The sequence below is a fragment of the Ctenocephalides felis genome, unplaced genomic scaffold, assembly GCF_003426905.1.
Source record: "Ctenocephalides felis isolate EL2017-DRISC unplaced genomic scaffold, ASM342690v1 CF-g0.4_SCAFFOLD_01170, whole genome shotgun sequence".
Classification (NCBI taxonomy): Eukaryota; Metazoa; Arthropoda; class Insecta; order Siphonaptera; family Pulicidae; genus Ctenocephalides; species Ctenocephalides felis.
The window spans coordinates 25,071,967-25,085,991 of record NW_020537324.1 but is presented as its reverse complement, the minus strand read 5'-3'; the positions used below and the strand labels follow the sequence as shown (position 1 = coordinate 25,085,991).

Sequence of the window (14,025 nt, the reverse complement as noted above, 5' to 3'; positions counted from 1 at the left end):
TTGATGAAATTCGATAAGGACTCACGTTGTTCAGTGTTGCGAGCCGATCGGCCAAGCCGTTTTCTTTTAATTAGCAAATAAATGAGTTTATGTTTTAACAAAATATACTGATCTGATATAAAAACGCTATCATACCGCAGCTTTTATATAAACTAAATAATATTATGATAAATATGTTAGTATGAACGATAACAAAGAAGATAATTGAGTTTCATATTGCTATCAGCATTTTCTCTTTACAAAGCGATTATATTTCCAACTTGATTACGAGTAATAATATTTTAAAATTACTTGATTATATATTTGCACTAACTACAAAACTTGGCAAAATCATTTTTTATTAATAATTACATCTTAATACAAATCTGTAATCAATCAAATCTAACACATACAATATTAGTATATGATTAAATACTGAAATATTGTTCTCAAATACGATACATTAGTCATAAAATCAAATTTTAAAAGAAAAGGGCGGGTGTCACAACCGTTCACATCCGAGGGATGGTTGTGAAAAATATAAAAAGATTTAAAAAAACAATAGCTAATAAACACCAAAAATTTATACATAAATATATACCGATTTATACATAAATTTATACCGATTATTATACTTTTTGCCTATAAATAAATAAAAATTTACTAATTTTTATATACCACGTATCAATTTTTTTGCTTCCTGTAGCGTAAGTTATAGTAATGGGCCAAAAATCGAAAATGAATTTTTTTGCATATCTTCACATTTTGGCATACCTTAGAAAAAATGAATGTATGTGTGTGTGTATGTTTTATGTGCGGATACAATTTTTCGCCGACGATTTTGAGAATAGGGATCAACAAATTTGGATGATTCAAAAAACATTCGATCACTATTAATAAGGAGCAAAAAGTGCCAAAAATGGTAATTCAATTTTTGAGAGAACCGAGCGTCCGCTTTGAATGATTTAAAAACATATTTATTTGTATTGATGAAATGAAGAACTGGTAACACTTTTGGTAAGGCAGGTTTAGCGGTTTCGGTAATCCAATAAAAACAGTTGACAACAACGACATTTGGCGGACAAATATGATCATTAGGCATATTCATCTTTTTTTTTCAGATAATTGTTTTAATAATAAGAACAAATTTTGCTTACTTTTCTAGGCGTTTCGTATCAATGTTTATCCGTTACACTGCGGCGCGGCGCTCAAGCGCTTCCATATTTCTGCAAGAAACGTATCGCAATTGCTTTGAAAAAAAATTCCAAATTATTTTTTCAAAGTTCTAAAAAAAATTGAATCTTTTTTAAAAATATAAATTTTTTATACGGAAAGTTTCAGCAATTAAGGCCGATGCCATAAACCACTAGTTAGATTTATATTGAAAGAAAAATGTGCAAATTATCATAATTGGCTTATGTGATTAGCTTGTTATCCTTCAATATCATAATGTTTTCTTGACATAATTTGATGAGCCCTATCTTGATTCCAGATCAGCGATTACAATATTTCCGCAGCGCAACGGGGCGCAGCGAGACTTCCGCATATGGAACGCGCAACTAATCAGCTATGCAGCTTATCGAGGCCCTGGGGACACCATCTTAGGTATAGACTTAATAATGTTGTAATTATCAAAATAAATTAATTTGTGGAATATAATTACGTCTTAAATTCATTCTTCAGGCGATCCTATGAATTTGGAGTTTACGGAGCTGTGCACCAGATTGGGATGGCGAGGACATGGTACTCGGTGGGATATTTTGCCCTTAGTTCTGAGTGCTGGTGGACATGATCCTGATTATTTTGATATACCTGAGGAATTGATATTACAAGTTCCGTTAACGCATCCCAGGTGAGACTACTACTTTTATTTTATTTTGTTGGATTAATAATTGGAATTAAATGATGATTTAGAAATAGCATTCAACAATTATGTGCTTTACTTATTACGTACAAGAGTTGATTTTAATTGAGCTTTATTTACACGAAGGGTAAAACATGCTAATAATTTATTAGCTTATATATTAAATTTTAACTTTTAGTTATTGACGCATACCTAGTAGTCTTATAAATTTAATAAAAAAAATTCTTTTGGCATTTTCAAACTTTAACAAAAGCTATTTTTATTAACTCCTAATAATTACACTGGTCCACAAAATAAAAAATGTGTCTGTATTGGAAGTTTGGAATATATTTTTTAATGTAGTTTTTACCGCTGAACACGAATCTAAAATCAAAATTGGGGGTCAAATGTCAAAAAATTGAAAAAAGATTAAAAACGACAAAAAATCCGATCTAGTAATTCTTTTGCATGATATTTAAAATCATATAATTTTTGACGTTTCCTGGCCCTTTCTATGTTAAATGACTATTGAGTATTCATTTAAATGATTTATTAGTTTTTTTATAGATTTTACCAGTATGTTGTATGTACACATTTTCAAATATTCAAATTGCATACATGGTTGCAGATTACCAGGGGTAATGGGGAGAAAATGTGTTTGCAACTTGCTGGTGAATTACACAAAATACTTAATAGATCATTTAATTGAAGCTCAATAGTCATAGATAAAAGATGCAGAAAACGACAGAAATAATAAGATTTTGATTATTATGCAAAAGAATTGCTAGATCAGAGATTTTGACGTTTTTTTTTATTGTCTTAATTTTTGCCACTTGATCCTCAATTTTGGCTTTAGATTCATATTCAGCGGTTAAAATTACATTGGAAAACATATGCCGCACAACATTTTTTTTTTGTTTTGTGGAACAGACAACTTTTTTTGTTTTGTGGAACTGTGCTAATAATCGTAATGTTTTGATTAGCATTTTATGTAATAAATGCTGTTTTTTATATTAAATTATTTCAATCGATTTTAAGTTACCAACAAGATGTTTCACTTCATTCATAATTTGTTTAAACTAACAATTAAAATTCTTATTATTCTAGTAAATCACGAATATCTTACAGACCTTATTAAATGTAATGTATTTATTAGAATGTATTTATTAGAATTATCTTTGTTTTGGAGCAGAAAAAATGTGGCACATAAAATTAGATAAACATATGGGTAGATACAGTTTCAGTTTGAAATAGTTCTTAAAAGCATTTAACAAAAAGCATTCTATATATTACATTATATTATCAGTGTTTTAGGTTTACTAGTTTTTGTTTAATCTGCGATTCTAAGTTTTACGAAAACCTCTGAATTATTAATTATATTGCATATAGTTTTATTCGTTATTCCAAAATCATTCCTTGTTGTAGAAAATTGTAAAGAAACTTTTCACTTTGTTAATAGTTGCAAGGCTATTTTTACAATCTGGTATGAAAATAAATTACGCTTTCTGAAATAAGCTGAAATGATACATTATGTTGTTCTCAGTTTTATGTAGTCCAATTTTTATCTTCATTACTGCTATATGCATTTTTCCGTGCCAAGAATTTAAATTAAATTAAAAGTCAGACGAAGTAGACTTTTCAGAAGTAGTTTTGTGCTTATTCAGAAAATTACTTCCAAGAGAAGTTTGTTAATATGTCCCCAGGCGTCCAGTTTCCACAAACACTACGGTAACAAATGCTGAAGGAAAAAGAAATATTTACAGAACCAACTGTGGTGCATTTTTATGGCGGCTCTATTAAAGTAAAATGTTTACTTTTATCTTTTATTTTATGGACATCATGCAAGTATGTACTGATGTTAGTTCAAGTAAGAGGTATCATTTTAAAATCGTAAGTGCTACTTTTGCATTTTACAGCCTTAAATTTACTGTTACAATATAGTTAAGTATCAAGTTATTATTAGTAACTTGTAAATTTTCACACACACACACACATATATATATATATATATATATATATATATGAGTTATTTTGATTCGGGCAGTAACACCAAGTAAAAAAACTGAAGTAGTTTTGAAATACTTTATTTAGCCAGTCTCTCCTACAAAATTGAATAAATAGCCATAACTTGTAACTATGTAAGATCTTAGAGCAACTCGGTGTACTGGTAAATCGCTTACATCAATATATTAACTTCCCGAAGGAGAAGTTTATGTTTTCATCAAAAAATCCGATTCGCTAATGTTATGTTTTCTCGACGTTTCAAGCCATTCTTAATCGAATGAGACCAAATTTGGAAAAAGTATGTGTGTGTTTGTGTATGTGTGTGTGTGTGTGTGAATAGATTTGTTGCCGTAAATCGACGTTTTCTCCAAAACGGCTGGACCGATTTAAGAAATTTAAAAGCCATTTGATGTATTTCGCTGAGGACTATCGTTTGTCAGTTTTGTGCGACGATCTGCCAAGCCATTTCTTTATAATTTGAAAAAAAGTGTTAAACTTTTCGTCCACATTTAAGCTCATCCTACCGAACCGATTTTAAAAACTCAAAAACTGTTCGAAAGATATTAGTTGGGAATGATACTGATTAGTTTTAGGTAAAAATCTACCGAGCCGTTTCCTTGTAATTAACTGTTGAAAAAAAATTTAATCCGATTTTTATGAAACTTTCTTTGGCGATGTATATCATGGTCTTATAGAACTTACTGAAATATTACGGCCTTACGACAAATAGTTTGATTTTAAAAATTCATCTTTCAAGATTTGTTAAAATTAAAATTATACTATTTACTTGGTATAATGATAGAGTACTTGGTCTTGAACATAATAAACCATTAAAGTCCTGAAACTGGTTCAATTATATAAAATTTGCTTTTAGAAAATACTCCGAGTCAAAGTGTTCGTTCGTTTCAATTATGTGTAATAAATCCACTCGAAATACTTTTAATAACTCATAAATTAATTTATTTTTTATTAATTAAGTCGATTATTTAAACATATCGGGAAGTTCATGTAACTTGCCTCAAGGCTAAATACCAAACCAACTAGTTAATTTTTTTATTCATTAAGTCGATAAACATTTAATTATGCCATAATATTGCAATTATTAGAGTGGATGTAAATTCTATGTTTACTTTGTTAACAAATTATCTTGGCGCCCTTATCGTATTATTTGTAACCACATAAACCAAGCCCGCATATTAGCAATAAATCTCACATTGTGTTCTAGATATTTTCGTATCTTGTTTCGATTTGTAACCTCATAAGCAATGGTGTTCTTTTAGTTTATAAACTTCTTTGTAGTGCGAATTGAAGTTAAGACTAACAAAAACATTTTTTATTTGAATAAAATTTCCATTTTCTTATTTAAAATTTACCGTACAATTCTTTATGCATTTTTATATTGATATAATGAAATGTACTTAATAATGTGTTTATTATAATAGTCATTTTAATTACCTAAAATTTAATACCTATATCAACCATTAGGTTGTCATCTAAAAACTGCATGTTTGACTTCAAGTTCTGTTTTTTTTAAATATGAGAATAAAAATTATATTGTTACTTACAAATAAATTGTATATTTGCTATCATGAATTGCTGCAATCATAGCATTGCTAAGTAAAAAGTGCGATAGAGAAGGAAGCTTTCTCGCAAAATTAGTAATAACTCATATTATAAAATTACATAAATAGTATCTAAAATCTACCATATTTTACTACTATTCTCTAAATATATTTTTTACTTCAGAATAAAATTTTATATTTATTCAGATGTCTTGTATTCAGTTAAGCTAAAATTTTAATATAACACAAATCTTCAGATATAGTATAAAATAGTTAAAAAAACATTTAACAAATATGAGTCTATTAAACTGCTTTTTTTATTTTTCCTTATTATAATGATAATTTCTCAATCAAAAAACTTCGACTGCAATATTTGCTCTGTTGTTTAAATTTTAATTATTTTGAAAGTATTTGTGAAGTCTAGACTGCTCATCAAGTAATCTTCATTACATCAATAGCATACTGAATATCTCAAATGCCTTCTACGATGTCTATATGTAAATTATAAATCATTTTAGTTTAGTTGCGATAGTTTAGATAGTTCAGAAGTTTACCTTCATGATTTAATTTCTCTCAGAATTTGTAATGTAATTTTATGCTTTGTAATTCTACTGTTAAAATAATATAATAATGTAAAGAAAGTGATATAAAACTTATCAAATATATAGCATATACACATTTTTGTCACAGTGTTTATATTTCATAATGGCATATGTAGTTTCTGTTTTACTTGCAAAATTCTTCTTTCTATATACGTTTATAAAAAGATCGCCATTTAATCAAATACATACATATATTATATTAGAAAAATTTTAATTGAGAAATTGTAGTAATTTTAATTTTCTGTAAAGATATATAGATTATAAAGATATAAATGAATTGTACTGTCATACGATACAATCAAAAGTAGTGGAAGTTATCTTAAATCTTCCGAATTCTAATTTGGAGGCTAAGTCAAACCTGTAAGTCAACTTTTTTGAATCAAATATTTTCAACATTTCAAGTTGCTGTTTTTAATTTTTATGCTCGATCTGTATTTCAAATGGATACATAAATACGTTTATATAAATACATATAGTTTTATGGTTTATATACGCGTTTAAATAGCAATAACTAATCTCGATCATTTCGCGTTTGATGTCCTTAATAGGTCGGTTTTGATAGCATATATTAATCCACATAACCACAGATGTTATATGAAATAATAGCGATATCAGAAATTATTGCTTTAGGTTCGTTTGAATGCATTTATGGCAGTTCAATATATTGTCTGAATATACAATCGAACAGTTTGGCATCATTTTATTTTCGAATATTGTGAATCAAAATAATTTTATAAAGAATACAAAACCTATTTGAATCCATTCATGCAACATACTATTTACTTTAGCTCAGTTAACTTTAATGGAACGCTAAAATATTTTTACTACATAAAAATATGTACATATACAAAATCATATGCATAATGTTGATAATGCTAAATATTTCTGTTTTCGGATATATTTTATTATAACCTTATTAAATGATACAAAAGTTTTCCCAACATCTTTTATTATACGTTCTAAGCAAATGAAATATATTCTCTTTTTTGAGTTATTACTCAAAGATATTAGCAGAATATTTACTTTTTTATCAATAACTATGAAGGTTATTATAATATACAAAGTTTTAAATTTTTTATATGAAATTTATCATATAAAAAGTTTAATATAATTTTTAAATTTATATATGTTAAGGGAAGTTAAGGCATAAAGGTCCAATTTGCATTTCAATAATTATTCTGTCTTAACTAAATGAATTGCATGACATCACATAATATTTATCAAACAAACAACTATCAAACTATGTGAATAAAAATTTCCAGTCAACTCCTAATTATAGAAATATGTTCTTTATTATTTTTCTTTTTGCTAACGTATTCAACAGATCCAACTTTTTTTTAATTTTAAAGGAATTTTACAAAATAATAATTACATTAAACACACTGAACCAATGTGTAATACAAAGTTTATGTGAATTTTTTTTTTAAAGTTTTTATTGAATATAACCTTGATATCGAAGAAAATATTTATCAGCAAAATCACTACTAATTTAGTTTATCTCATAAAATTGCTTTTTTACTTAATTTACTTTTTGAATTACTATTTAAAATTTCTTTATTTCAATTGTTTTTCTTCTATAAAAGCTTACAAGTGAATGAGGTAAAAAAGTCTCCATTCACGTGTAATCTTTTATAGACGTTATATAAAAAACTGTTAAATCTAACTTAAAAATAGCAATATAAACCAACATCACATTGTCTTAAAAAATGTATTTAATTTTGATTGACAATAAAAGTATGCAAAAAAAAAAAAAAAAAAATAGCAATATATTTTACAAAACATTTAAATATCGTTTTTTCTAAAGTTATATTCGGATATCATCAATCTCATAACCAAAAAAATTACCTACGATTGAAAGTACTTTTGTTATAGATTTTCAAGCATAGTCGTTTATCTCCGGATAGCGACGTCGTAAGAACCAAGATGTTAGTTAAGGGGCACAACAAGTGTAACCGCCTGAAAAAAAGTGATTTTTGCGAATTTATATTAAAAAAACTACTTTATCAATCATTTCAAAATTTTAGGAATATATTTATACATGTTTTAAGAATACATTTTTTAAAGAAAAAAATTAAATATTTTTTAAGTTATCGTCGATCACCAACGGCGCGAGAAAAAAAGGCCCCTCACTGCTGCAGTTCCGGCCTTCTACGTGGATGGAATTTAAAAAAAATCTCAATAAACTAGATAATATTGTCTGTAAAAAGAACTACGATAAAGAAAAAAAATCAAAAATTGACAAAATGACGGCGTTTTTTTAAAAAAAGTCGAATTTTACCCAAAATTTTGGTCATTTTCGGACTGCCAAAATTCGATTTTTGATTCGATCAAAAAATCGGTAGTTCATTTTACGGAGAACTATATATAAGAACATGCAAAAAAAATTGATAGTGATCATTTGTTTTTGAGTAATCGCTGCAGCAAATTCGGAAAATGCTGTTTCGAGAAAAACGCGTTTAAAGATTAAATGATCGTTATACTATATACTATATATATATACTCTTTAAATGGCTATAACTCAAAAACTGTTTAAGATATCGATTTAAAATTTTGGTATGTTGTTTTTAAAGGTATAACCTCGAATTATGGAAATTTCCACATTTCCATCGAAATATGGAAAAATTGGAAATTCGATTTTTTGAAAATTTCACACTAGTTGTGCCCTTTAAATATCCTTTTCCCTAGAAAAATTCCTAACTTTACTTGTTTTTGAGATATCGGTAGAGAACCTTTTTACCCGCAGATCTTTAAGCCCCGCTCCTCTCTTATTATTGAAATGTATGTATCTATAGTATTCTGTTATATTCATCCATCATTTATAAAATTTTGTCGTTTTCCAGTTACCCCTGGTTTCCAGAATTGGATCTGCGCTGGTACGCCCTGCCCGCCGTCTCCAATATGTTGTTCGAATGCGGCGGTTTGCAGTTCACGGCGACCGCTTTCAACGGTTGGTACATGAGCACGGAGATTGCGTGCCGGAACATGTGCGACCAGGGAAGATTTAACATGCTAGAGGTGAGTGAGGCTATGCAGGAAAAACATACATTTTAGACACCAGTCCTACAATTTATTATCTCTCTTATATTTTCATGAATTTTAAGGCTTGTGGTTTTACAAAAATCTAGATAAATTGGCCATTGATAAATGTGTTTATATATGTGTCGTATTAAACTATCATAAGGCATCGTGCCTTAAGACAAATTGCTAGAACTTCCGGTACTTCAATGATTATTTGAGGAATATCAAATGTTTTTAAATAGATTATTATAAATAATGTAACTCTTATTATTCTTAATTTATGAAAAGTAAATAAACAAAATTTAATCAATCGAATTTAAAATAAAGAACATTGTCTAATATTTCTAACAATAAATATTATATAAACTGAATTGCAGTTAAAATTATTTATTTGAAGTATATAAGTGATGTATATTTAAGTGCAATTATAATTAAAATCCGAAATATTTTTCTATATTCAAAAAAAAAATATTAAAAAATTCTTTCCCCAAAAGCAATCGTGAACACAAGCAGAAAGTTTTTAAATCATTCAAATCGGATGCTTAGTTCTCTCAAAAACTTTCATTTTTTGCACATTTAGATCCGTATCTCCGAAATGGCTGAAATTGCCTTCGCCAAAATTTAATCACCACTTTTACCCATCACTAGGAATCGAATGTTTTTTGGATAATTCAAATTGATTGACCCGTTCTCTTAAAAACTGATATTTTTTACTCCATTTTTCCGAAGCCGCTGAATCTGCTTTGCCAAAAACTAATAAGCACATCTCCTATCAATAGCAATCGATTCGTTTTTGAATTGTTCAGATCGGTTCATTGATACGCGCAAAATCGTCGACGAAAAATTGTCTCCACACATACACCCACACATTCAGTTTTCTGAGGTATACAAAATGTTCAGAAACCTCTGAAACGTTAAGATATGCAAAAATTTCATTTTCGATTTTTCCTACGTGAAGTTAATAAACTAAATTCTCATTTTTTTAATAATAATGCAATAAAAAAATAATAAGAAAGGTCTAATAATATTATTCAATAAAGAAGGTCTAATAATATATGTTCTAATTTCATGAGAGTGATACGAGTCTTGACAATGAGTCTTTATTTTGAGTCACTTCAAAGTATGTTTAACAACATCAATTCTGAAGAAATTTATATTTATTCACATCAATTCTGAAGAAATTTATCAAATTTTCTAAAAAGCGTGAAATGAAGCAATTAATTTATTCTACTAAGTTACTTTGCTATATCCTAAATTAGCTATATAAATAAAACATAACAATTATGTAGTGAAAATTTCTATATAGACGAGATAGTTGAATAAGTACTATAGTTGAAGTTAGAACTTCAGAGAAATAATAAAATCTACTGTCTTCACTTTAAGTGAATTAATAATAACACTGTGGACTTTATTATTACTTAGATGACCTATTTGCATGGATAATGAATTAGACAGTTAAATACCAAGTCCTTCGATTTTGTTCGAGTAAAATTAGTGAAAATTATAAACAAATTACTGAATGATTATTGTTTTTAATATATTTTATGAGCGAGGCACAAAGGTTCAATTTGACTTTCAGTAATTTTACTTTCCATAAACCAAATGAATAACATATCATAACACATAACACGTATAAAACATCTATCGAACTATGTTTAGTAAAATTTTTTGTTACTTCCCAATTATAGAAATATATTTTTTACTATTTTTATAGAACTAATATCTGTACCTTCCTACTCTGTAGACAAGGTGAAAATTCTTTTACTTAGTTTTAAAGGAAGGATTTTTCGAAATAAAAGCTACATTATTATTATATATATTATTATTATTATATACATTATTATTAATATATATATTTAATTAATGCGAAATACAAATTTTATGAGCACATTCATTACAAAGATAACATCGTATATAACCTTGATCTGGTTTTTTGTTTTACTCAATTTACTATTTTCTTATAGTTTCTGCCTTTACCAGGAAAATTTACGAATGTTTTTTTTTCCCCGACCCAACAGTATGCTCTTATAGAGAGGTTATCTAAAACAACTACAATCTAACTCGAAAGCAATAATACATCTCAGAAAAAATACAATAATAACTTGAAAATTATATTTAATGTATCATAACAAAAGTACAATAAAAGAGATCATAATCAAAAAAACTACTAACGATTTTTTTGTTTAAATACTAATACATCGCCACTTATCTCCTGATAGCAAAATCGTAAGAATTGAGATGATGGCTTCTAGTTAAATATTTTGCTTTCTACTTGAAAATAAAATTATTAAAAAAAATTATACTTCTCTTGTTTTCGAGGTAATGGTGCAGAACCTTTTTACTCACGGACTATAATAAATATAACACTTTTCGTGAAAACTTTATTAACTAATAATATTTTATCATAAAAGTTTTAAAATATTGCAAGGTATTTCGCAAATATTTATCACACATAATTTTACATTTCACTTTATGCTTTCACAGTTTAAAATTCACTTTGATACTTAAAACTTAAGAAAAAACGTAAGAAATTTGAAGATTTTTTGTGGAACAATTTTAGGCAATAGCAATGAATCTTTTTCATGAATAATTACAATTTGATAAATCCAGCATCTATTTTGTTGTAAAATGGAACTAGTACTAAATTCGTGTTTTGTTTGGAAGATAGAATGTTTGCGAGCTGAATCAGCAGACAAGCAATATAAAACAATAGATTCCGACCATCCAATGCTGTTTACATAATTGTATTAGAAATACATGTATTTGTGTCTATGACATTTTCTGGAAGTCTTTGAAGCACATAATTAATTACAAACTACACATAGGGGTATACAACGATACACAATGTGTCAAAAATAGTACGAAATGCATATTGTATGTAATTCTCTTACGTGATGAATGTGACGTAAAAATGTTAAAATAGATTTTCCTGAACCAATTGGGACTTTGGTAGACATCGTTTGTTTTTGGCTATTACTATCTAAATAAAATAATCCAAATTTTAAATTTAAAACCTGTAAAAACTAAGTATTAATGAATGTTATAGGTCCATTTAATATTAATTAAAATATTTTGTAATCAAAAGTCTAACAACAAGGTTTTTCCTCTAAATGTTGCGTCAAAGTTTAAATCGATTTTTTTATAAAATCGTTTTTAAAAATCCACACACATATTTTTTTTAAGTTAAGTTTGCCAAAAGACAATATAATGGATTGCCATTCATTTTATTGAGCTATAAAACTCACAAGATTTTTTATTAATGTTTTATAAGAAATTTAATAATCAAATTATCTCTATATATAAATGTAATATTATCTTTATATTATCTCTATATATAAATGTAATATTATCTCTATATATAAATGTAATATTATAAATGTAATAGTTTTAAGTGGTATTTTATTTCGAGGCAAGTAGCATGAACTTCCCAATATCTGTATATAATAAATTCAATCAATATCCATTACAATTTGTGCATGATCTACCTGTCTATCTGTCTGTATTTCTAACTGTTTACAAGGCTACCTTTTCACCTACTTGTACACCATTCTACCAGCCTACACCTACTATTAACTAGTCTGTCTTTTCTGTTCACCTTTCTATTTTTCTACTTGTTTAACTAATTACATATTTAGCTTACTTCTGACAATCAAAAAATACCTGTAGAAAAATATACCCAAACATTTTTCTATTTGATTTTTTCTGTCTGCTGTTTTAACTGTCAACTATTTTTCAGTCTACTAGTCTATTTTTCTATCTGTTTACTTGATTGCTTGCCTACGTGTTTACCTGTTCACCTCTCTACCTGTCTACCTGTCTACCTGTCGGCTTATTCACCTGTCTACCACTCTTATGTCTACCTCTATTTTCATCTGCTTATTTACTTGTTTTATTGTATACTAATGCATATCTATCAGTCTATCTCACATTTATTTTATTTTGTCTTATATTAAGGCATTTAGTCTCATGAAAAGTTGCATGAACTTGCCAATATTTCTAAATAATCGACTTATTCAATAAAAAGTAAATATATTCCATAAAAGTTAAATTTCCAATGAAAATGTTAAAAAAATAACAAATAGTTACAAATAAGTTTTGGTTATATATTTTATAAAAATAAAAATAATGTTTGTACTAAATGTATGAATCATTATTTTTTTGATAATAATAAATATGATTTTTACTGAATTACATTTACGAATCTTGAACGATAAGCACGTATATCCATTAATGGATGCACACATTTTAATTATATATATCAAGTGCACCTTTAACTCGTTCTAGAGAATATTTTTCTTAGAACCGTTATGTTTGAAAATAACGAGATATAGAAGGTTTATGAATTCATGCATTTATTCTAGAAGCACATCTTATTATTCAAGATAAGCCTGGAGCAATCGTTCGGCTTCTACGTTCATCTATTGTTCTCAAAATTTTATTTCTTCACCAATTAAAATGAAAAGGTAAACTGAATCTCTTCAGATTTTTTCTAAGAAACTTCGTATCGTAGGAAAGAAAGCAAACTTTTATACAAAACCATAGAAATTGCCTACCAGATATCTTTTTTTCCTTGTACATATATAAGTAGAGCGGAGCTCTAGGTCCACTTTGAATTAGAGCAATTATATTGTGAAACACCAATTAGTTGTATGACAACAAATAGCACATATCAAACAAAACAACTATCTGACTATGTTTAGTAAAACTCCAAGCTAATTCATCCACCATTGTAGGAATGTGTTTTGATTGCTGTTTTTTTAAATTTGTCACCTGGTTTCTTTTACCTATAGGTGGGGAAAATCGGATGGGCAAAGGTTATAAAAAAAAGGTTGATTCTAACTTGAAATTAACAAAAAATATTATAAAACAATCAAACAATGTACACTTAAAAATATTAAGATCTTGTGAACCAAAAACTAACAATGAAAACAAACTTTTGTTATGGATTTTTAAACATTGCCATTATTATCTCCGTTAGCATCCTCGTAAGAATCAAGGTCGTAGCTGGTTATACATC

The 14,025-nt window shown here is 27.5% G+C and overlaps 1 protein-coding gene across 1 annotated transcript in view; it reads left to right on the top strand.

Moving 5' to 3' along the window:
- LOC113366989 (nitric oxide synthase-like) overlaps window positions 1-14,025 on the top strand; it is a 107,896-nt gene that overhangs the window by 25,552 nt on the left and 68,319 nt on the right. Inside the window, exons 3-5 of the mRNA XM_026608628.1 lie at window positions 1,455-1,584; window positions 1,663-1,831; window positions 8,831-9,005. Of these exons, the coding sequence (XP_026464413.1) occupies window positions 1,455-1,584; window positions 1,663-1,831; window positions 8,831-9,005 (474 nt within the window). The remainder of the gene's footprint in view (window positions 1-1,454; window positions 1,585-1,662; window positions 1,832-8,830; window positions 9,006-14,025) is intronic.